The sequence below is a fragment of the Anguilla anguilla genome, chromosome 1 (assembly GCF_013347855.1).
Source record: "Anguilla anguilla isolate fAngAng1 chromosome 1, fAngAng1.pri, whole genome shotgun sequence".
Taxonomy (NCBI): Eukaryota; Metazoa; Chordata; class Actinopteri; order Anguilliformes; family Anguillidae; genus Anguilla; species Anguilla anguilla.
This window is the reverse complement of record NC_049201.1, coordinates 61,088,788-61,112,748: the sequence shown is the minus strand read 5'-3', so window position 1 is coordinate 61,112,748 and position 23,961 is coordinate 61,088,788. Positions and strand designations below refer to the sequence as shown.

At 44.6% G+C, this 23,961-nt stretch overlaps 1 protein-coding gene across 3 annotated transcripts in view; it reads left to right on the top strand.

Annotated features, from left to right (window-relative positions):
• dtnbp1a (dystrobrevin binding protein 1a) overlaps nt 1-23,961 on the top strand; it is a 53,781-nt gene that overhangs the window by 9,040 nt on the left and 20,780 nt on the right. For all 3 annotated transcript variants that reach the window (XM_035434303.1, XM_035434312.1, XM_035434294.1), the window contains 2 exons: nt 841-973; nt 10,549-10,571. In XM_035434303.1, the coding sequence (XP_035290194.1) occupies nt 841-973; nt 10,549-10,571 (156 nt within the window). The remainder of the gene's footprint in view (nt 1-840; nt 974-10,548; nt 10,572-23,961) is intronic.

The window sequence follows — 23,961 nt, the reverse complement described above, 5'->3', positions numbered from 1 at the left end:
TACACGGTGGTTCAGTTCGCAATTTAGTGCAACTATGGTAGATTGTCACTAGGGGGCAGCACACCATGCTACTTTCTCTGTGTCATGTTTAACTCTTGAGGATGTGGTGTGCCACCCTGCTTGCCTGTGTTGTCATGGGAAGGTAAATCTAAAGATATACAAAGTGTTCATCAAGAAAGTGCTCTCAAGCAGCGGCACAGCCTGTGACTGTGGGCTTTTAATCAGGATATTCTGAGCGTGGCTGCTGACCAGATCCTCCTGACACTCAGCCAAGTGAGATCTAGCCCTGCATTCTCCCTGCGTGCGAGTGGGGCACACTGGAGGAACATCAGAGACTTCAGTGCTTTAATTAGGCTGTAGTTCTACTTTCTGAGCTCCAAAGCACTGAGACTGGCTGACTGGGAGAGAGGAGAACATACCAACCAGGCTGCTGTTATTATTATTATTTGAGACATCTCAGTCATTATTGTTATTGATGTAAAAGTCATTTTTCAAGTGCAGTTTGTGAAGAGACTGAATTATTGTTACCCTGAATTATTGAAACCAATCGGTTTTCAGAAGAAGTGCACAACAATTTTTAAAAAATACTGATGTTTCTTTTGATAGGGACGGAAATTAACTGATCAAATGTCTGTAAAATGGAGTGATTATTTAGAGCTGGATATAAGTGTCCCCACAGTCTCAAATCTCCTTTCATATTCACAATATGACCACAAACAAATGCCAAACTGAGACTCGGCAGATCTGTCCAAGGTTTGCGTCCTGTGCATGTGTTTGTGCCTGTTTGTTGTGCTGTACCTTCTGCCGTGTGACCCTTGACCTCTGACCCTTGTCCCACAGCGCACCTGGAGGGGGACTTTGAGGAGATGGAGAGCCGTTTGCTGCTCCTGGAGGACCTGTGCAGCCAGTGTGAGCAGCAGCGCATGAAACACTGCCAGATGCTGCAGCTGGAGAACTATAAGAAGAAGAAGAGGTAAAGTAGCGCCCCCTGCTGCAACGGCAGCGTTGGTCTTCACTAGTACTTTTGTGGCTGACTGAAAGAGCATTAGAAACCAAAATAGAACGCAAATGGAAAATAATGAAGTACACAAATATGGCAGAGACCGCAAACTGCCTAACCCATCAGTGACTTTTTAGTGGTGGCAGAATCTGATGGTCGCACAAAGGAATAAAATGTGTCAACGATGCAATAAAAAGTAGAATAATCCCTTGCATTTCCAAATTCCAGATTGCAGTGATCATTTGGGTCGTTAGTTTTATTGTGTTTTAATCGCTGTGTGTGGCCGCAGTACATGGGTGCAGCTGGTTCATGGGCTCCCCGCCGCGGGAAGCAGCCCCGCTCACTTTTATTTGTTATGCTACGCTGTTAACGGCGCGGATTACACGTGAGCGGAACGGAAGCGGCACGTGGAGACGAAGGCGGGCGCGGCGCAAAGGTTTCGCATTCAGATCGTCTCCGAAGCCAGAGAAAGAGTTTGGGTGCTCCGGACGACGGACGGAGCCGAAGCTTAGTCCGAAGTGGGCGGGGCCGTAGGGAGGAGGTGGGCAGTGGGGAGGAGTTTATGGAGGGAATGAGGAAGCAGCTGTTGGATGTGGGCAAACGCTTGCAATTAGGAGGCAGAATTGACAGAGCAGCCGTGTGGCCCTGAGGTTAATCCCTCTAATCCCCTTCACTGCCTGGCTACAGTCTCCATCCCTTCACTCTGTGACTAACCCACTGTAAAGGGATTTCCATTTTACTAATTAATTGCAGGAAGACAATATGATTCCCCAGAGAGCTGACTGTCTGCCTCTCTCCCTCTCACTCACTTCCTCTTTCTCCTCTCTCCTTTCCAATTTCACTCTCTCTTATTTCGGATGACAAATATGCTTTTGTTTTTCCCAAGGCCATACGAGTTAAACAAGGCCCTGTCACAGGAAAACAATAACCCGTTTCTAATAGTTTACAGTGTTAAAATAAGTATCGCCGGTGAAATATAGATAAAAAAGTACACACAATGAAATCGTGAACAAGGTCAAGGTCATATATGTGTGACTTAGTCACAAAAACAGCGCTGCCGGTACTGAGCAGCTCAGGTTCTTTCTGAGGAGAAAGAGCAGTTTATCTGTGCTCTGTAGGACCTATGAGTGTACCTGTGTTATTTTGGGCTAGTTATATGGCTCTTACTTCCATGTATTTCTCATGCTATGTCAATATAAAGCAGCAGCAAAATCATTTTTGCTTTGGCTTGTTCATATTTGAGGTGTACTGTATATGGTCAGTGGGGCAGTGGGCAGCAGTCCAGTTTGATTTTTTCTCAAGCCTTTGTGGTTGTTTCAAAATTGAAGAAGTCTTGTAATACCAACATAAAACCTTCTGCAGATGTCTGCGCACACGCACACACACACACACACACACGCACACACACCGCTGTTGGAGTCAAACTTATCTGTCCTCTTTGAAATGGAGGTTATTTGTTTTTTGCTCCATATTTGCGGGGGCACTCACTGAAGACCAGGCGAGTAGTTTTAGCACCTCCTGCGCCTTGTGTTTGCTGCATCTCAGAATCTCTTTGGGTGTTCCCTATGGGCCGTTAGCTTTTCTGCTCAGTGCAGTGTTTTTTTTTTTAAAACCAAAGGGCTTCTGGTCTCACTGAAGAGTCCAATTATATGGTGAACCCACACCTTCAGTGGACCACCGGATGGCATTGATTGGTTTATTCTATTGGCTAATTTTATTTTATTTTATCTTCTCATCTTTTTTTCTCTTTCTCTCTCTGTCTGTCTCTCCCTTTCTCTTCCTCTTGAGACTGAGTGATCTCTCCCTTCTGGAAATCTCATGGCTAAAAATAGCCGGGGAATGAAATGAGGAGATGGTGTCCTGAAGGCAGGAGTAGCGTGTGCCATGATGGCTTTTAAACAAAGAGAAGTGACTCTGCGTGCACGGCTTCTTCAGACCACAGTCAGGCGATGCCTCATATGGCCATAGGGTGGCCATATCAAGTGTTGGAAACTTTACGAACACATTTAGCGTATTAGGAGTGACGCAGCTCGGATAAAAAATGAGCAGCACCTGTCAAAACGTGACGCGTCTGTTTGAGCCGCAGCAGCGCGTGCGCACCCCGCGCGTAGAAAATGGCGTTTCGGCTCCGTCGGTAGTCACGTGACCCGAGCCCCATCTGAAAGCCGAGTCCTGCAGGAGCAGCCCCGGAGCGTCCGAGAGGGGCGCTCGAAGAGAAGTGGGTCAGGCGCTCGTGCCAACGCCGCTCCGCCGCGTCCAGACCTTTCCGCCCGCGTCTGCTCAGTCATCCGCGCTCCCGAGGCCCCGCCCCAGCCCTGTGATCCGCTGCGGAGCAGCCGGGGGTTACGCATTTGCATACCGCGCGAGGGCCTCTGCACATCAAATCTCTATTTTTAAAACAGAAGCTTTGCCTTCAATGAGAAAAGCCAGGCCCTTTGAAGATCTGGCTCTGTTTGAATGGTTCCAGTCCAGCGCTACAGTGGCCAGTAGAGCACGTAGAGGCCAGAAGAGAGCTTCCTTTTTTCTGGATGACACAGAATGCGGGGCTGGACTGAGATGCTTTCGTTTGAAGGCGTCAAGGCCAGCGGTCTGAAATCCGCCGCCCTCACCGAGCTGTTGGAGCTCGTCAGGACATTCCACTGAGCGGAGGGAGGAAATGAAGTCGGAGACACACCCGCGAAGCGTTTATTGATCAGTCTCTTAAGGGCCGTTCACCTGGCTCGAGGTCAGCCGGTCCGACTAGACGCTTTCCTCGGGGGTCACTTTCGTTTACTTTTCGACGTCCAGAGGTTTTCAGTTACACGCGTTTGTGTTTGTTAGACGACAGCCTGAGATGACCAGAGACCGGCCCAAGGCCACCAGGCAATCATCCTGTGTGCCGTTGCTCAGCATTCTCACAGTACTGCTCGCTGGTATAGCTCAATGCTAACTGCTGCTACCAAGCTAATAATGCAGTGTAGCTGTCAATTGTGAGCGTTTTTTCCAGCTTGTTTGTTCCAGGTGACATCATTTGCTTTATAACCTAGTTTACCATTGGGAGAAATATTCCATTTGTGAATATACAAGGATTTTTGTGGTTTTGAGTTGTTTAGGGCAGACAGATCATGTGATGCATTGATGTGTTGTATGAGGCTGTGTACTGTTGGGTGGTCTTTCATGATCTCTCTTTCAATAGCCCAACCTTGTGTTAGTATATCTCACTGATTCTCAGTGCTTCCACTTGACAGGGTTTCTCCCATGTTGCATCACTTCTCTGCCCTTCACTTCATGTGTGATGTAGTCGTCTATTTTAATCAAGTGCCCCTTATAAAGCGCTCTTTGATGATTGCTTTGTTATGAGTGCATTAGTGCATCAAATAAAATGTGATTGACTGAGCAGCAGCGCCCTAGCTGGGATTCAAACCTGCAAACCCTGGATCACAGGGCTGGTGTGCCAAAACACTGTTCCTCATTGTGTGCTGGCCTTAATTCTAACTGGACTGCACAGTTAATCAGGCTGGACTGCACACCTCAGTGAATACTGCTCTGGATTTGGCTATTCGAGACATATTTTTGCAAAAGAAATATCTAGCTGGGTGTATATGAGAGTGTACTTTAGGACCTAGAACAAAACTTCCATTCATTCTTTGAAGAGTGAATTATTGAAAAGAGTCATATATTAATGAACGTAAGTACAATAAAAATGTTTACATTTGTGCTTCGCAACGGACATGGCAGCGGGATATAGAGAGATAATCTGTCCAGTATTCGGCGTCAGCGGAGGGCCAGAAGGCTGGGGGAGCACGTCTGCGCACTTCAGATTGGCGCGTGCGTTCCAGTCGCCCTTATTAGCGTAACAGCCTCAGGCCCGCGTAGCTCGGCGTTAAAAGTGTGTTTCTGCAGTAGTACCCGGCTTCTCTCTGATCTAATAAGCCTCGTTTGACCCTCGTGACCCACTTCTCCGGGAGTTTATTAATTCTCTCCCGCGCCAGCCTCTGGGCCTGCGGTGTTTATCCCCGGAAACGATTGCAAATTGGGCTTAGGAGCGCCACCGCGCCCTGCTGGAGCCGTTGAGGGTTCGCCGGGGCCGAGGCGCCACGCTGCGGAGGGCGCCGTGGAGGCGCGGCGCGGGGCTCGCGGGGTCAGGCGAAGCGCGTCTGGCCGCAGGTTTCTGCGGGTCGCGTGGCGGTCCTCTCTCCTCTCCAGTGGAGCTGCGGGCCGATTCGTGGAAATCATGCGGCTACACTTGCAGCTTTTTTTAATTTATCCTTCAGCTTAAAACCACCTGATTATCATATGAGCTTAAAACCATCTGACTTCCATGAGCGGGCACTGCCATCGAAATTGTCATGTGATAGTTGATAATGCGGAGATCTGAGCCCTGTTCTGAGTGTGTGGTGTTCATTGAACCAGCATTATGTGGAATTTACATTCTAGCCTGCCTGCAATCAGTTGCACTCAGTTGCACTCACTTGAGTTCTCGTATTAAAGATGGCAGTTGATATGACAGTTGAAGGAACACAATTATCCTGGGAGCTGGATAATGAATTTGATACGGAAACAAACAGATGTCGCTAACACAATTTTTAAGATGGCTGCGATATGTTTTATTGAAAAAGAAATCTCGTTGTTTACGTGCAGGCCTTGCAGCTTGATTGTAACTGAAGGGCCTTCTTGATTTATGTCTGCCTCTTGATTGTGGGAGTGCAGGAGGGGCCCTGAGGGTTCTCACACAGAGGCCCGATGGGGGTGTTTGAGGCCGCCTATAAATGAACATTGAAAGTGCTTGAACACACCAAACGCTTTTAAAACTGGTTTCATAAATTTAAAAAAAAAAAGACATTTTGACTTGGTGTGTGCTTGCTTAGTCAGTCTAAGGTCAAATATTTACACAGGGTTAACCTTTGAATGGCAAACCTTTTTTCTGGAAATCATTACACTGATTTCAAGGTTTGTGCATACTGGTAACATCAACTTATTTAAGTTTTTTGTCTGATTTCAACCCTGGGTGGCCAGCAAATTTAGCATATTTCCAGAAGAGACTGCTTGTTTCCATTGCTTTGCATGCCTAATTGGATGTGCTGAGCTGTTGGTGACTACCATGGAGACCTGTGGCATATAAGGATGTTAAACAGGATAACCCATGGAGCCTGGCTTCCTCTCTGCTTCTCGCTCATGTACGGATGAACAGAGCCTCTTACCACCTGCGTCACCTGGTGCAGAAATCACTGCATTTTACCAATATAAAATGTAGGCCAATTTAAACATGTATTCATATTCTTACTTCACAGTGAATCATTTGTACATTTATCAGTTACTTTGTTATTTATTCTGACATCAAAGCATGTGTTCATTCATTCATTCATTCATTTCATTAATTCTGAATTGAATTTTGACAGATTTCATTTTGTGTATCCATTCTACCATATATCTGAGTGAAATCAAATAGAAATAGAAATAAATCATTCGGTGAAGTTGAACATTGTACTCTTCACTTGTGTGTGAATACATTTTTTAAAAGATTGTGTGTGAAAACATTTTTAATATTTCCGTGTTCACTGTAGAAGCTGCCGGTGTTGGATGCCTTCTCATTTACTGGTTGACTTGACCGCTGTTCTCTCTGGGGGGTGATGACAAGCACTGGGTGCTGTCTGAGCAGTGCACATCCTGACACATGCTGTATGAGAGGAGCCATCTCTGAGTACTGCAGTGCTTTACTGCGAACAGTAAAGTAACATAATATAGTAAATTAAACCATAATAGGACTCAGAACAATAGACAAATACACAAATCCTTTGCCGTTCAACTGCTTCCCATGCAGTTATGAATGCTTTAGATTTAATTTATGCCAAAACATCTGCATCTTAAACAGCACCTCGTCAGGAATACAGATGTGCTCCTTTCATGGAAATTCATTTTGAAAATCTGTAAATATTAATTTGATATGCCAAAACATGGATTGTGAAGAGGTAAGTTGCAGTACATTGCCATGTTGATATTTTGAGTACAGCCTTAGTGATAACTAAGAGGTGCAGGGTGCCGTCACTGTACTGACACCAGGGTCTCATTACTTTACTGCCTTTCAGCAGAGGCTGTTATCCAGGGGGTCCTGCGCAATTTTACATTTTTAAAGACGATCCATTACAGCTAGACGTATACATAAATGTGTACAACTATGGAATCAGACCTGCAACTGTTAGTTTGCTAACCTGGTTCCCACGACATTATACCATCCTGTCATTCATTGATTAGACAATGAGAACTATGCAAATGTGTTTTTGCTGTGGATATTGCATTATTAGCATATCTCACTGGATACTATACTTGCATATTATCATTCATATTTTAATATTTTTTTGTATTCCTGTAAATGCCCATCAGGATTCCTCTTTGTTTACACCACACATAAAAAATTTAAATGGCTACAAATTACAGAATTTATTTAGTAGTGACTGTTGTCAAAAATAATGATAATGGCTCCTTGACTGCAGAGTATATAGAGCTTACAAATGGTGCTCATTCTAGTTTCTCTTGCACTTTAACAGCCCTACCCCCATTCCATTATTTTTAGGGCTATAAAGAGTGACTGTTAAACAGACTGTCTGTGGATGTTACTATCAAGACATTGCTTGTTTAAAAAAAGGTGTGCATGTCTTGTATTGGAACTTTTATCTGATTTGCGGTATCGCCTGTGAAAACAGCTTTGATGCGAGTCCCAAAATCAAAGCATGCCAGCTGTTTAAAAGACACAGTCCAACAGCCCCACTCACTTATCGCAGCTGGTGAGGCAACACATCCATGTTTGCTGAGAAATATGATTAGTTTATTTATTTCTCCCAGAATGCCCTGCCGTGAGGTGCCAGTGAGGGAGAGAAGTCTCCAGAGCAGTGTGAGCATTCCATTCCAGTCGTCTGAGGTGGCAGTCCATCTCCCTCAGGTTTTGGTGGAAACTCAACTTTGTTGATATGTGCCTGAGTTAAAGAAAATGGCATAAGTCCCTTAAATGTTCCTCTCTCCAGGCTACATTCTGTGTACGATCTGTGCTTTTATATCGAAATATTGCACGCATTGGTGAATACGTTCTATAATAACTAGGATTTGATGGTTGTTATGGCAAGTTATATAAGGATAAGTGTAAAGTAATACTGTTATTTTGCAGAAGCCCTAAGGAGAAAAATGAAGAGGAAATGCCTGTTGTTTACATAATGTGAATTTGATTAGCTCTGTTGTAAATACAGACACCTACAGTGATTGCATTGTCTTAAATGATGTTAAAGTCTGGAGAGATAAGCAGACTGGCTCTGCCTTTGCTTTTTTCCAATCAGCTTTGCTTTATACACTCAAACACTACTGATTTTGAAAGATTTTTCTGATATTTGCAAGGTCACACCACCATGGGGATATAAAATATTTCTGAATTCATCATTCTCCAGAACTGCTTGGGGCAGGTCTCTGGACCCGAGGGGCTTGTGCGATTTTAATGCATGGGACCTGTGTACAGTCCAGAGGCTCCTGGCCTTTCATGGATAAATAAGGAAATGCAAGCCGCAGTGTATCGTTACCTGGCAACGGGCCGTCGTTCCGTTCTCCTGCAGAATGCCAGATTATTGTGTTCGCCCTCCGAGAGAGCGCCTGCTCAGTCCGCTCTCTAGCCACATTGCTCTTCTGCCTCCTCTGCTGTTGGCTCAAAAGTTTACACTGGTAAGATTCATTTTGTGTTCATTCAAATATTTGACAATGTGATCAGCCCATTATTTCAGAAGTATATAATGGTGTAAATATTGATCAGTCATAAAACCAAATATTTCTGTATTTCACCATGACATCAATAGCTGATTGCTTGGATCATTATGCAAATGGTGGTTGACAGAAAATTGGAACAAATTGCGATGTTTTTTTCTCTTATAAATGCTTGTTGGTGACGTTAAAAAAGACGCCTGTTAAAGTGCAAAATGCCTTGTCAGAGCTGCATGTGAGCAGTTTAGGCTTGAGCATACTGATCATCCCAGTCGCTGTTGACAGGTCGGATAAGTGGGCTTCCCCTTATGGGTCCTTTGTGACCCACTTGCGGGTCAGAACTGGTTCTGCCTGACATATCCATGAATATCTCTGCACTCTCCTTAGGGCCTGGTGCTTCCATTAGTGGTGATTTATTCGTTTTCATTTTTAAGCTCGCTCTAACTATGCTGGAGGTATCCATAATTAGTTTGACTCTCACACTAGAAACTTCACACTAGATGCAGACTAATAATAGTATGGTAATACTACTATGGAATTTGTTGACGTAAACACTGGAAACAAAATAAGATGACCTTCCATTGTGAAACATCTTCTGGTTTCTTTGATGTGCGCGGCTATGCAATTTGTGCTCTGTAGTCTATATTAGTGTTTTCAGGATCATAATCTGTATTGTATGGCTGAATCTGTTTGATGTTCACAACCGCCCCCCCCAATGCTTTTTAAGTCCTGAGAAGGATAGCTATCCTGTGAGATGCGCAAGGGGTTGACAATGATGTCATTCATTCAGGAGCCAATGTATGATCATGTTTAATCAACGCTACATTGCATAGAGAGAAATAATGTTGTCTGAATCAAGGAAACATTTTGAGTTCAATTGATAATTACGGTGAACAGCATAAGCCGTATTGTTAGATGACTAAATCATGTCATTGAGAAACAAAGGCACTTGTAAGGGGGAATTGAAATATTCATGAATGAGCTCTTAATAACCTTGAGGTCATTTTCCTGCCAGTACGTTTGGAGTAAGAATTCAGTTTCATACAGTGCCTGTGTTTTATTGTTGGTATATTGCATCAATATATTTGAATGCATTTAATATGGTAATATCTGAGAATTCAAACTCCACATTACTAGTTCTAACTTTATATTGTATAGCAGTTGCACAAATTTCTCTTCTGAAGTTCCGTTTAGCTTTGTGACTGATGTGAGTAACCAGCAGTGATGTCATTGCTCTTTTTCTGCTGGGTTTGTTTGCTGGTTGCCAGTGAAAGGAAAATGGGGCTGACTGCTGAGGTGCTTTCCTACTAATCAGCCACATTGTGACTGGAATGCCAGACAGTAAGACCGTTGTGTAACACAGAGAGATTTCAATGGGTGTTGGGAAATATTGTGGATTGGTACGTGGTCATGGCCTCTCTTAGTGTGCCTAAAGCAAACGAGTATGTGTAAGGTTTAAATACTGGGGAAAACAGTTAATGCTGTATGCTTGAAGATTAGAAAGAAGTACAAATAATAACAGCTAATACAAATAGACCTGCAAATAAGCTCACTCTGTCCCCTCCATTGTTAAAAGCTGTGATTCATAGTATTGGCTGCTGCCGTCCCGACAAGTAAATCAACATTGCTTAGGTGCTCCCTGAGGATCAGTTCATCCCGGCCTTCATTACTGTGAGGTCCCTGAACCATATGCTGACTGCGGTCCCCGGGTCCCTAGGTGCAGCTGGAGATGGTGATGGCCGAGTGAATGAGCATTATAGCATTCGCCTCAGAACCATGAATAATTTCTCTCTGATATGTAAATCCTAACGTCCGACTCTCTTTCTCCGCAGGAAAGAGCTGGAGTCCCTCAAAGGTAAGAGGCCTGCTCGAACCTTTCTTTTGTGCTGGAGCTAATTGGTGCCTGCTGACATTTGACAAATGCGCAGGTCTCATTCTGTGAAGCAAACTTGTATGAGCCTCTTCCCGCTGTCTGTCACAGTAATCAGAGACCCTTGCTGACTTCCAGGAGGCAAAGGAGAGGGAAAGGCTTTAATGTGTCTGTGTTCCTGCTTGTCATGGCTGTAGATGGCTGTGTGAAGCAGCTCCACCTTTAAAGCCATATGCAGTTAGTATTGCACAGATTTTCTGTGGTTGATATGATTGATGATTTCTGTGATTCTAAATAAATGCAGATTCTATGAATGCTGTATGATACATCATACCCAGGTTTTGTATGAATGCTGTATGATACATCATACCCAGGTTTTCTATGAATGCTGTATGATACATCATACCCAGGTTTTGTATGAATGCTGTATGATACATCATACCCAGGTTTTGTATGAATGCTGTATGATACATCATACCCAGGTTTTGTATGAATGCTGTATGATACATCATACCCAGGTGTTCTATGAATACTGTATGACACATCATACCCTGGTTTTGTATGAATGCTGTTTGGTACGTCATACCCAGGTTTTCTATGAATGCTGTTCGGTACATCGAGCCTAGGTTTTCTGTGGATGCTGCTGTATTCAGACAGTTGTCTTATTCTATTTCTACACCAATACCAAATTACAATTTTAAACCTGCTTTACAAATAAAACCCCTTGAGATCTAAGTTCTTGTTTTATTGGGTTGTAGGTAAAGCAGGGGGCAATGTAGACATTTATTTACACTATTCTGTTACAAGAGCAGTAATCGAGCAAAAAGGCAATCAATGATATTTCATAAGTACATTTCTTAGAGTTCAAGCATTCCAATCATGGTTGTTCAAAGTTTAATATTTTGTGTGCACAAAGTATTTTATTTCTAATTAAGGATATCTGCAATAAGTGAATAGTTTTCGAATGGCACACATTTCATTAATGAAGAGGACTCTCTCATTCAAGCAAAACAGAAAGGTGTTTTAATAGAAAACTCCTATTTACTGTAGTTACTAATGATAAAAGCACTATGTGACCTAGCGGAGCTTCCTACCAGTGTCACTCTGTGCATCTGCTGTCGTGGCTGTTGGAAAATGTATCTAGTCTTTCACTGAAAATACTTAGTAACTAAATGTGATTTGTAGTACTTTCATGTAGAGACCTCAACGTGGATGGGTGATCACCAGCGTTCTGCTACAGTAGAAGTGATCTCCTTTAAAGCTGCCCATGAGGTTCTTGTAATATTGAGATGTTTTTAATACAAGAAGGAAGTAATATTACCCCCCTCCCCAAACTGGACTGTGACTTTAAATAATAGCCAATTTGTGGACATGTACAGCGCTTGCTTAAATGTTCACCATCTCCAAACCTTATACACGCATTCACTTAGAGTACACCTGCCCCCCACACACCCTTTCTCAGCCCTTCATCCAAGCCTGCACACAGAGTGTATGTAAAGGTCCTGTGACGGTAAAAGTAATTGGATTTCATGTGTGGGTGAAGGTCATAGGCTCACACTCATGGGCTGATGCTACTCCAGCCGCACCTGTGCCTGGGTTAATGGACCGGCCTTGAGAGATAACCCTTTTCTCCTCAGAGTTGCAATGGGAGAGGAGTTCTGATGCGTTTCCTCAGCCTGGAGTAGAGTAATGGAGTAAGGGAGCCTTCCCACTCACACAGTTAAATATCTATAGAGAACGGACCCTGCATGTGCCTTTTGACCCCCCACCCCCCAGGGGCATTGCAAGCAGTCACACTGGACAAGGCATGAGGTCACCTTTTACATCAATAATACAGCGCGTAGTAGCTCTCAGAAATGCTTTTCCTCACAGCCAAATTGCCCTGACATATTTGCTGTAAAAAATGTGTTTCAACCCAACCTGCATCTTGGCTTCTGAGCTATTATAGCAGATATGACCCAATATGAAGACAGAAATATGTTTCATTTTCCTGTAATGTCACACATTAAGCCCCATAATGAGAGATTTTTTTTTTTTCTTGAGAGAATATTCTAGAGAATTCCACTGGGCTCTCATATTTCCAGAAGCCTGAATGCATTATGATGGCAGCTGCCTTGATCACTGAAACATGCGTCTGCCGGTATTCCTGAGGTTATTCGGCGTTTACTGCCTGTTGTAAATGCTGCTCGGCAAATTGCGCGGCGCCTATTAGAGCCGCCGAGCTGCGCTGCTGAAGTCCTGGCGGAGGAGTCCCATTGAGCATAACAAACGCTCTGTATGCGCGGCCTAATTGAGTCTGCTGCAGAGCTGGCCCTGTGTAATTGAAGTGTGGGGCCCGGAGTGGAGAGGCAGGCCGGTGTGAATCTTGCCTCTGACGGACCACATAGATTTTCTCCCGTCGGCCTCATTAACATCTAAACAATGGGGACGGGTGGTTTGGACAAATTTCTAACCATCCTGTTAGAGCTCAATTAACCTTTAAGGGCTTGTATGGCAGGGCGGATTGATTGATTCTTCTTTGTGTGTTGATCATACAGTGGGGGTGAGCTCCCCTGGGTGCAGAATAACCTTCAGGATTCTTCTGACGCAGTCCCTTAACATCTTCTGTTTGCATCATCTGGCAAGTTATAATAATAATAATGATGATAACTTTCTGTGTAAATTGCCCTGCATAAGGGCATCTTCTCAGTAATGTAATACAGTATGTAGGCTATGTGGTGTGTAAAAAGCCAATCTGAGAATGACTTCCCTCAGGGTGGAGAACACTGAGCATGTTGCTATGCAAGGTTGCATTCTAAGGCTATAAATATTGTGGTCCAGTCGATGGCTGCAGATATGTTGGTAGCCGGTATGGTTCAGTGTTGTAAGCGCTATAGGCTTCATTTGGATATGGTGTAAAAACCTTTGGCTCCAGTTTAAGTGAAATGTTTGTTGAATTTTGCTTTTTGTTCTTTGCATAGATTATATTTTTACATTTTTAGTGTGAAGAAAATGAACAGGCAGGAGTTGAAGGTTTTTCCCTGGAGCAGAACACATGACATAGTTGTTTCTGAGGAAAAGAACACTTTTTTCAGATGGTAATTACCATTCTTGCTACTGTCCTGTGTCCTTTTCCTTTGTGTGATTCATATAGAGCATTAGTTATGTACACTGAATAAAGAATATCTGATGTGCAAATGATGTAATTCATTGCTCCCATATCATTCAAATACTGTACAGTAGGCCATATCTGTGGACTAAGAAAATAAGATGCTGCTCTCAACAAGACAACATTTTTCTGTAATTTGTATAAATCTGTAAAATCATAAAATCCATTATAATAGCACTTGACTCTGATTTCATCACTGCAATTTGTTCAAACCAGTTAACTTGTAAAGGCATTAAAGTTTAATATAAAAATAAATTTTAAAAGCCAGCAGCATTTCAGGTAGTACTTGCACGCTTTCAGTGATGAACTCTATTAAGGCTGACTCATAATGAGGATAAAAGTTCTCTGGGAAGCGGTTTGAAAAGGTGATTCAGTCAGAACCAAACGCTCGGCTGGCATGTGCTTCCCTGGGCTGCATGCGCTGCAAGAGGGAGCTCATCCCACCCATTCCCACAATGCACCTGGAAGATAAAGTCCTTAATCAAGACTATTCAGCTCTGTTTTGTTGAAGATTTTATCTTGCAGTTATGCAGGAGTCAGCCTGGGTGCTTTTCCCCCCGCTTGTTTTGTATGAAACATTCAGATGTGGCAGCTGCGATACTCTGGCAGCAGCGCTGGGTTCTGAGGCTCTCATCGCGCTTCAGTTAGCGCTGACATTGTGTTTAACGCTGTGAGCTGCACTGAAGAAACAGCCTGCCTGCCTCTTAGAGGCTCCTCGTGGGATGTAATCGGCACACCCATCGAGCTTTCAGAAGAACTTCTGTTTGTTTAGGCACTCAGGCAACCCCCCAGATGTGTGCAGGAGCCACTGTGCACGCTCGGAAGAGTGAAAGACACTCACATTCAGCTGCCAGCTGTGCAGAGCTTTCTCCAGATTCTCCTGCGCTGCGGGCCTTGCCAGAATCCCAGTGCGGGTCTTGGGTGTCCATCCCTTCGGATGGCGTCCGTGGCTAAAGAATGTCCATAGCCAGCCTGTGGTGCTTCTTTGTGTTGCTCTCGTCTGAAATGCCTCTGTGCATTTATAGTTTGCCCACATGGATTACGGAGTTCTGATATTTACTGGCAGAATTTATGCGTCTTGTAAATGTGCTCCTTGTGGGAAGCTGTTTAAATATCGCCGGTCCTGAAGATGACACGTAATAGCCTGTGTGGTGTGTTTATTTGGCTGTGCCACAGTTGGAAATACAAATAAAACAAATTGTTATACGTTTTTTATTTTATGCATTATTTTAAACTATAGTTCTTGTAATTTTTTTTGTGCGTCAATTCTGAAGACTCAGTACTGCTGTCAGTGGAAGTGTGTGGGTGTGATGGTTATGGAAGTTATAGTGCTGTAGGCATGGGCGTTAAGAGTGGAAGTGTGTGAGCCAGACTGGATGGGTCCTGTAAGACACTGCTGAGATTAGTGTGCTATTACTGAGTCCATGTCAAAATCACAGCATCTCAGTGTGCTGTCCTGTGTCCCAGAACATATGTCTGTATCCGCAGTACGTGGAACACAAGCATACAGACAAACAAGGGTCTTTCAGAGTACTGTGTGTGCCTGTGTGTGTGTGTTTTTATGTGTGCGTGTGTGAGTGTGTATGTTTGTGATGATGTGTGCGTACGTGTGTTTGCACGTGTGCGTGTGCGAGTGCATGTGTCTTTGTGTGCGTGTTTTTGCACATGCACATGTGCATGTGTGCATGTATGTATGTATGCGAGTGTGTATGGATGCATGTATGCCTGCGTGCATGCATGCTTGCATGCTTTGTGTGGGTCCGTATATTTCTATATGCGCTCATGAATTTGTTTGCATGTGTATGGAAGTGCTTGAGCGTGTGTGCTTTTGTGCTTATTTGTGTGAATTTGCGTCTGGGGGGTCAGTGACGTGAACCTTCTTTATTTGATTAATGAACTCTCCGTATTTTCGGTCTCACTCTGGTCACAGCTGTCCAGCTAAATACTGAGTGGACAGGAATTATAGCTCAGCCCTGTGAATCCCCCCCCCATCTGTATCTCAGCGTGTCTGTAGTGCGCTCCCTCCCCTCTCTCCCCCCGCTCGAGGGCGGCGAGTGGTACGTTCCAGGCACACGCCTCTCTACTACGGCAGCATCTCCACAGCGCGCACAGTCTACAGGCAGCGCCACGGAGAAGCTTCAGCCTCAGAGTGCCAGAGAGAGTGGAGGAGAACATCACCGCTCTGTCTGTGAGAGAGAGAGAGAGAGACTTCTCCTCACCTCTCCTTCTCCAGCTGAGGAAGAGGATGAGCGAGGGGTGAAGGGTAGTCTCAGCCGCCCCGCACGACTCCGCGCCGAGCCCCGCCGCCTCCCTCCTCTGCCAGCTCTTCGTCCACGCAGGAATGTCTTCTCCGGGATCCACGGACAGCAGCAAGCGGAGCTCCTGTAGGTCTTGCGCGAGCCTGCTTCCCTCGGCCTGGGCGCTTTCTCTCCCTGGGTCTTTAATACAGGCGGTTTGATGGTGCTGTCACTGGCGCCAGTTCGCCCTCTTCTTCTGTGGTGTTACTTTGGTTCATTTCTGGCTCGCGTGTGGCTCTGGGTTGGGGTCTGTGATTGTGCACAGAAAGAATTAATGAGCCTCATTAGTCAGGCTGCTGGCTTCTCCTTCTGAGCATTTCGGTTGCAGAAACTGAGAGAGACAATATGGTGGGGCAACAAAAAGTATGTTCCAGAAAGGGTGTGTTAGAAGAGCTTTCCGGAGGCAGGCGGGGTGTTATAGGGGCAGTCTGTGCGTTACAGGAACGCATGCAGTGTGGCGGGATCAGTCAGTGCATTCTGTGAATGGACAGTGTGTTACAGGAGGGGGCAGAGCAGGAACCCATAGTGTATAGAAGGAGAGAGCAATGCATTACGGGTGTGTACAGTTGCATTACAGGTGCGTACAGTGCATTACAGGTGTGTACAGTGCATTACAGGCATGTACAGTGCATTACAGGCGTGTACAGTGCATTACATGTGTGTACGGTGCATTACAGGAGTGTACGGTGCGTTACAGGAGTTTACAGTGCATTATAGGCATGTACAGTACTTTGCAAGAGTGCACAGTGTCTTACAGGTGCATTACAGAACTACACTGTACATTACAGGAGTGTATGGTGCATTACGGGAGCATACGGTGCATTACCGAAGTGTATGGTCCATTACAGGAGTGTACAGTGCATTACAGGAGTGTATGGTCCATTACAGGAGTGTACAGTGCATTACAGGAGCGTACGGTCCATTACAGGAGCGTATGGTCCATTACAGGAGCGTATGGTCCATTACAGGAGCGTATGGTCCATTACAGGAGCGTATGGTCCATTACAGGAGCGTACGGTCCATTACAGGAGTGTACGGTCCATTACAGGAGTGTACAGTGCATTACAGGAGCGTATGGTCCATTACAGGAGCGTATGGTCCATTACAGGAGCGTATGGTCCATTACAGGAGTGTATGGTCCATTACAGGAGCGTATGGTCCATTACAGGAGCGTACAGTGCATTACAGGAGCGTATGGTCCATTACAGGAGTGTACAGTGCATTACAGGAGCGTATGGTCCATTACAGGAGCGTATGGTCCATTACAGGAGCGTATGGTCCATTACAGGTGTGTACGGTGCTTTACAGGTGTGTATGGTGCTTTACAGTAGCAGATTGTGGGTTACATGAGCAGATTGTATGTTAACAGAAATGGACAGGTTATTCCTCTCTCAATCTCATGTGAAGCTGTTGGAGATCATATGCTGTATCATGCTTCTGTTAGAAAGGGTTCGTTCAGTATCTATCTTTATCTGTGACAGTAACAATGGAGCGTAGTTGATGGGTGCTGGGTATGTAACCCGAAGGGTTACAGGTTTGCAGATTTGATTCTCATATAGGCACTGCTGTTGTACTGTTATGAGAGGTACCTTCCCTGAATTGCAGCAAGCTGTATCAGTACATCAGTTAATGTACAGTATGCAATGTGATAGGCTCTATGCTAGTTGAGGTTAGTTAAGGAAGAAATAACTCATGTAATGTGAGGGGTGCATTGCATTAATGTAATACATTCATTGGAGAATGCAGTGAGGAGTGGTGTTATTGCAGGCCTAATGTGAGCTTTGATGTTATCTGTGGTGTACACTAATAGATGGCTTGAGAAGGAATCTTCACTACTGTACTGTGTCACTACTGACTGATCATTACTGCTTCCTCCCTTATAGAAGGGGACTATATAAGGGTCCTAACTGACTGTAGTGCCAGGTTCAGTGGATTATTGTAGTGAATGAATGAATATTATTGACCTCCTCAGGTTTGAGGGGGCATAACGGCTTAAGTCACAGTTTCTAGGTTGTTATCCAGGCGGAGTTCAGTAGCCCTGCTCTAGATGATCCTGCAGCTTGAGTGGATTTTTTCTTCTGCTCTAAGTGGAGAGAACCAGTCATGGGCTCTTGAGACTGACCTGGACCTGTTCTGGGTTCGGCTGCCCATGACTGATGGAATGATGTGACTGGCCGTGATTCCGAAGGCCGGGTGTGGAGAAACCCCTCAGTGGGGCCCCCTTTATCGATTTCAGTGGAACGCTCGCCTTTTGTTGCTTCTGTTATTATTCCCTCATCCTCTGCGCCAGATGCTTTTAATCTCCTTCAGCTACACCCCCAAAACAGACCCTCTGATGTTTGTCCAGGTGTAACATGCCATGGGCTTTTAATGGACTCCGTGTGCCCTGATGTGTCAACCTGTAGGGGTGACTGTCCTGAGATCCAGGCTTAGCGTCAATATCACAGGCAAAGGATCTTCTGAACCTCGAAAATGTATGCATTGAAAATGTGATATACATAAATAAGGTATAAACCTCAATATAAACAATGTGCCTTTCTATGATCTTTGTCTAAGTGATTATTGTAGGCATTATGTAGGCTATTTGTTTTGGCCTTGATATCAAAGAGCACAGTCTTTAAAAGGGTTATTCCTCATTCAAAAATGTATATTCTTATATACCCCTTGCTGTTGTTTGTAGTGCTATTGTTCAGGTGATTTATTTCAGTTTGTGTTGTATATGGATGGAGAAAATCGCTGACTGTGGATGAAGGGATTACCTTTTGCCCTCCATTAATTGGAAACGGCGTCCTACAGGCATAATTTGTCTGAAACAAATTGCATTTTACTCTTCCGGATAACCAGATGTTTATCATGCAGTTATTATTCCGAAATGTTCATTTTGTTTGTCTTCAACTACTACTGATATGAAAATTATGGTTTGAAGGCTGCAAGTTTGTTTGGACTGCAATGCAGTTTAATGTGTGCGTGTATGAAATGCAACAGGGTGGGGAATTCTGCTTCAGATAACAATAATGTGAAATGATAACTGAAATTTCTTAATTTTCCTGAAAGATATGCAGTGCCACAGCTTTCTGATAAAGCTGTCACGCTTTCTACATTTTTAACAGGAATTCAAAAGTAGCTTTTATCAAAATTTTATCTAAATATTGTTTATTCATATTCCTCTTTCATACATGATGTTTGCTAATGTTTTCTCATTTTGTGTCGGTTATATTTTAAGAATGGCTGAATTAGCGGTGTGTGTCTCGTGCTTTCACAGCAGGAAAGGTGTGTGTGGCTGCACGTTGCCCTTGCTGACAGTTGCTTTATTATTCTGAGTCATGACTTTGGCCTGCAGACAACAAAACAGAGCCTTTATTAGAGTGCTGTCCTCCAGGTGCGAAGAAACCCTTAATTGAGCCGCTCAGCAGATGTGCAGTGGTGGAGGTGTGTGTGTGTTTCCGTCTGGTGGATTATATGTTCTGTACCTGTGCCCTGTGTGTACCGGCCTTTTCTTCCTCTTTTCTGTCATTCTGTTTCTGTCGTTCATGTCTTACGAATGTTAATTTGTTGCTGCTGTATGGTTTGTCATTCATGTCTTATGAATGTTAATTCGTTGCTGCTGTATGGTTTGTCATTCATGTCTTATGAATGTTAATTCGTTGCTGCTGTATGGTTTGTCATTCCTGTCTTATGAATGTTAATTCGTTGCTGCTGTATGGTTTGTCATTTATGTCTTATGAATGTTAATATACTGCTCCTGTAGGTCTTTGGTTCTTTGATTTGCTGTGATATTGCCCTGCTCTTGGTTGAGGTGGATTTGGGTGTGAGTGGTTTGTTCCCCTTCGTGTGCATTGAGCCGCTCACCATAAGCATTACCAGCAGGAGCCAGGTCTGTCCTTCCTCCTTATTGGAGTTTGTGTGGTAGCTGTCTCCGGGCGCCTGTTGTTAAAGGCGTAGGTGCGGTAACAGAGGAGGTGCGGTGACGTCGCGGTGCAGAATTAGGGCTCTCGGTGAGGTATTGATCACGAGCTCTCGTGCGTTCAGAGCGAATTCCTCGCTGTGCCTGTGCGACCTCGCTCTCGTTGACAGGCGCATTTTCACACAGGCTCGTTATCAGAATGGGAATGTTTTCATGGCATAGTGTTATTCATTAATATGCCGTACATACCATGAATATAGATGATTCAGTTTCATCATGATTAATGTGCTCAGCTGATGGTCTTACGTGGATTGCGCATTCTTTGCGCCTCTGGCCGTTTGCTGAAGCGAACGCGCGAGTTCAGCGGCTTTCTTCTCTGGGGCACAGCGGGCGCTCCTCCAATTGGAACCCGCAACCTTTCCGGCCCCCGTCCGCTACGGTACTTTCATTATGAGCGCCCTTGAGCACTGAGCCCCTAGGTGGCGTGATTCTTGACCCACGGGGAGAAGAGAAAGTGGTTGCTAATAGTACTAGTGCTGAAGCCTGGGTGAGCTTTCACACGTTTTCACTCACAGCCTCGCAGAGCTGTGGATTAGCCCGGGGTCCAGATTTATATTACGTCTGCTTGACTTATTCAAGTGCACGCATTCAGAATTAACACTGTGCAACCAAGCAGGCTACTTTGGCTTATAGCATATTCCGTTTCCTTCCTTTGCCGTTAAGGCTGCTATTTTTATTTTAAGTTGTGAAATGGCTGCTGCCGCCGTTAGGCTAACTCCTCCAGGTGTCCGCTCTTCTGTTTCTGGAACCCGTTTCCGTTTCTGGAGGTTAACGTGATTGTGCCGGCTGCCTGAGTGAATGTACCTCGTCACCATAGTGACGAGGTACATAGTCACCATAGTTTCAGGAGGCTACAGTATGAGGTTCCTCGGCCTGTTGGAGTATCTGTGGTGTCTGGGGGGAGACTTAAGGTGAAGGGATGAGAGCATGTGGGGAGCGATAATGGGAGGGTTTCTGGGGGATGAAACATGGTGCAGTGAGAACATCTGTGACCAGTGGGACTGCCAGAGGGCCCTCCATCTCCCCGTGTGTGCACCTGAACCACTCTTTTGAGAGAGAGAGAGGGGGGGAGAGAGAGAACGAGAAAGAGAGAGAGGGAGAGAGGAACAGCAGCACTGTGCAGGGGAAGATATCTGTGGTGCAGCATGGTTAGGTTTGGAAAGGAGCTTTGGCAAGATTAGCCTCAGTGTAAGAAATAAATCATGAGAATTCACATTAGCAGGCACTGCGGCAGTGTAGAATGTGGCAGTACACACAATACACACTCGCCCTCCGTCACTCCCCCCCACCCCCACTCCCCCTCTCTCTTCCCCCCAGCATCTCATTTAATGAGCTAATTAGAAAGAAAACCAATATTTGTTGAGCGCCAAACACCACCTCAGATTAGTCCCCACAGGTAGTGCTGTGATCATGTACACCAGAACAGGAGTTATTAATGGCGGTGTCGTTCAGGAAGGCCGTTTTCACGAGGTTATGAGAGCTCGGCGCGGTCCGTAAGGTGAGGTGTGTCAGGTGCCTATTTCATTCCGAGAGAAACTTACCACATTATCTGAGTGAAAAAGGAAGGAGATTATCTCTATTCCCTGCAAGAAAATGCAAGGAGAGCAAATGAAAGAGGAGACAGATTGATTGGAGATTTTTGTTTTTCTGTTTGAGGAGAGGAGAGTGGGTTAGTCTGGTGTACATCCTTTGACGTGGTGTATATCCTTGAGAGAGAGAGACTGTTTACTTGTGGGAGTAAAAGAGAAAGAGTGGTAGAGAGTGGAAAGGACAGAGAATGGGAGTGGTTCAGTCAGAAGGGATGGAGGGACAGTGAAAGGAGGGTGAAAGGGAAGGAGAGGGCCAGTGAGTGAGAGAGTAGGTGAGTAGGAGGAACAGAGCGAGGGAGGTGTGTGGGAGAGATGGAGAGGATGAGAGAGACAGAAAGAGGGAGTGGGTGGGTGAATGTAAGACCGAGACGGAGGCTGAGTGGTAGGGACAGACGGAAACGATGGGGTGAACACACAGACAGCGTTCCTGTCTATACAGGACCAGCTGTGGTGGGTAAGACAACAGAAAATGGTAATTTTTCAGGGCGACAGCAGCTCATGTTAATACAGTTTATATGAATGTTGGTATCCAAATCAACAGCTGTATCCAAATCAACTTTCTTGGCTTAAAATGGCAAGATGTACAAAATGCGTGTTGCATGCTTCTGTCACAAACATGGTTTATTTTCGTATTGTCTACGAATGCACTAATTAATCAGTTATTTTAATGACTGGTTTTTGTAGTGTTTGTGCTGTGACACTGTGCTCTGTGATTCTCCCACTTTGTCATAGCCCTTACGTTTTCTTTACATTTTCAATGATGACTCTCATGGCTGCTGGAATAAAAATATGGATGTAAATCCATTACGTCAGGGTGATAATTAATGTGTTTCTCCTAACAAACTGACTGACATCGCCCTTTGTTCAGCTCCAAATGAATTATGTCTGCCACAAAGCCCCATTTGTACTGACATACAGTATGCATGCAGCTTAATAAGCAGCATGCATATGTGTCCTTGAGGAGTTCATAAGAAGTAACAGACTATTCTAAAGGGACTGCTGTAAGTTCCTCTTACCTCTGAGAATTTAGGGGTTTTGTCAGTTGCTCCCATGGGGTCTGTAATTAGTCCAGTGAATACATCCTGTTATTTCTTTTATTAACATTGACAGCCTATAATTAAAAAGCCTATTATTGTTTGCTACACGGTGTTATTAATGTGTTTGCTTTATAATGTTGGTGTGAATGGAGACAACTATCCATCATTGCAGCGTGACAGTTCAGTTACAGCCTGGTTCAGTTTTTTGCTATTACTGAATGAGGACATATCCCTCTCTCTACGAGCCCACTGCTCTTAGACACTTTACAGCACATGCTACATTGTGCCATTGCACTCCAGTGGTTGTAGAATTACATCATCTCCAATCCAGGAGAGCAGAGAAGTATGCTATTGTTTGTTTGACATTTTTCCTGGTTCATCTCATCTAGCTGGCAAGCCTTTCTGTTGGCAGACATTATTTGATTATTTGTAGAGCATGATTCAACCCGTAGTTCTTCAGCGGAGTAGAAATGGTAGCATTATCGTCAGGGGTAATGAAGAGAGCGGTATGTCGTTGTACTGAATATTGCATCTTAATTGAGCCTTTTATTACCTTGATAATGTTATAATATTTTATATGAGTGAGTTTTCAAGCTGCTCGGTGTGATGCGCTGATTGGATCGTTCTTTCCTGAAATGATCTCGCTAATGGCACGTGTCATCACTCATTTACTTTGGCCGTATCTCTCAGATCTTTATGCGCCCGGCCCGGACTGTATCTCATAAGTAAAGAAACTGTTGCAGAAAAGTAGCCACTTTGAGGTTTAGCTGTAGCTGGGTTTAATGTAAACATTGTACTGATGTGCCTGTAGCAGTCACAAGGGCGAAGGCTTGGCAGACGCACTGGTTCTCAGCTGCAGGAGTGCCAGACCTGCCAGCCTAGGCCCCAGTGACGCACGTGGATGGCTACTGTTCACTTTTCCAGTGACAGTTAGCTTCTTTAGTCCAGCGGCAGTTCTGACACGCCGTATCGTATCAGTGCTGAAACAGGGCCAGGAGTGTCCATCTACCAAAATGGCGCCACTGTGCGCCACTGTGGCCTTTCACGATGGTCTGCTGCGTGTTGAGCCTCGCTAGCATCAGCCTGCCACCAAAGTAACAAGATGGCTGCTGGGCAAATTGAGTGTTGACAAGCAAGCTGATTGTCATGCCTAGTGCCACAGGTTTTTACCATCCCTGTTGGATGCAGGTTGTTGGACAAAACACAGCAAGGAAATATCCGATAATATCCATAGTTGAACGTTTTGGAGAGAATGGTGGTATCATGTTCTGGGACAAATTTAATCAAATTTCAATTATTTCTGTTTATTACTTTGCAGAAAGGTAATGTTAAAATACACT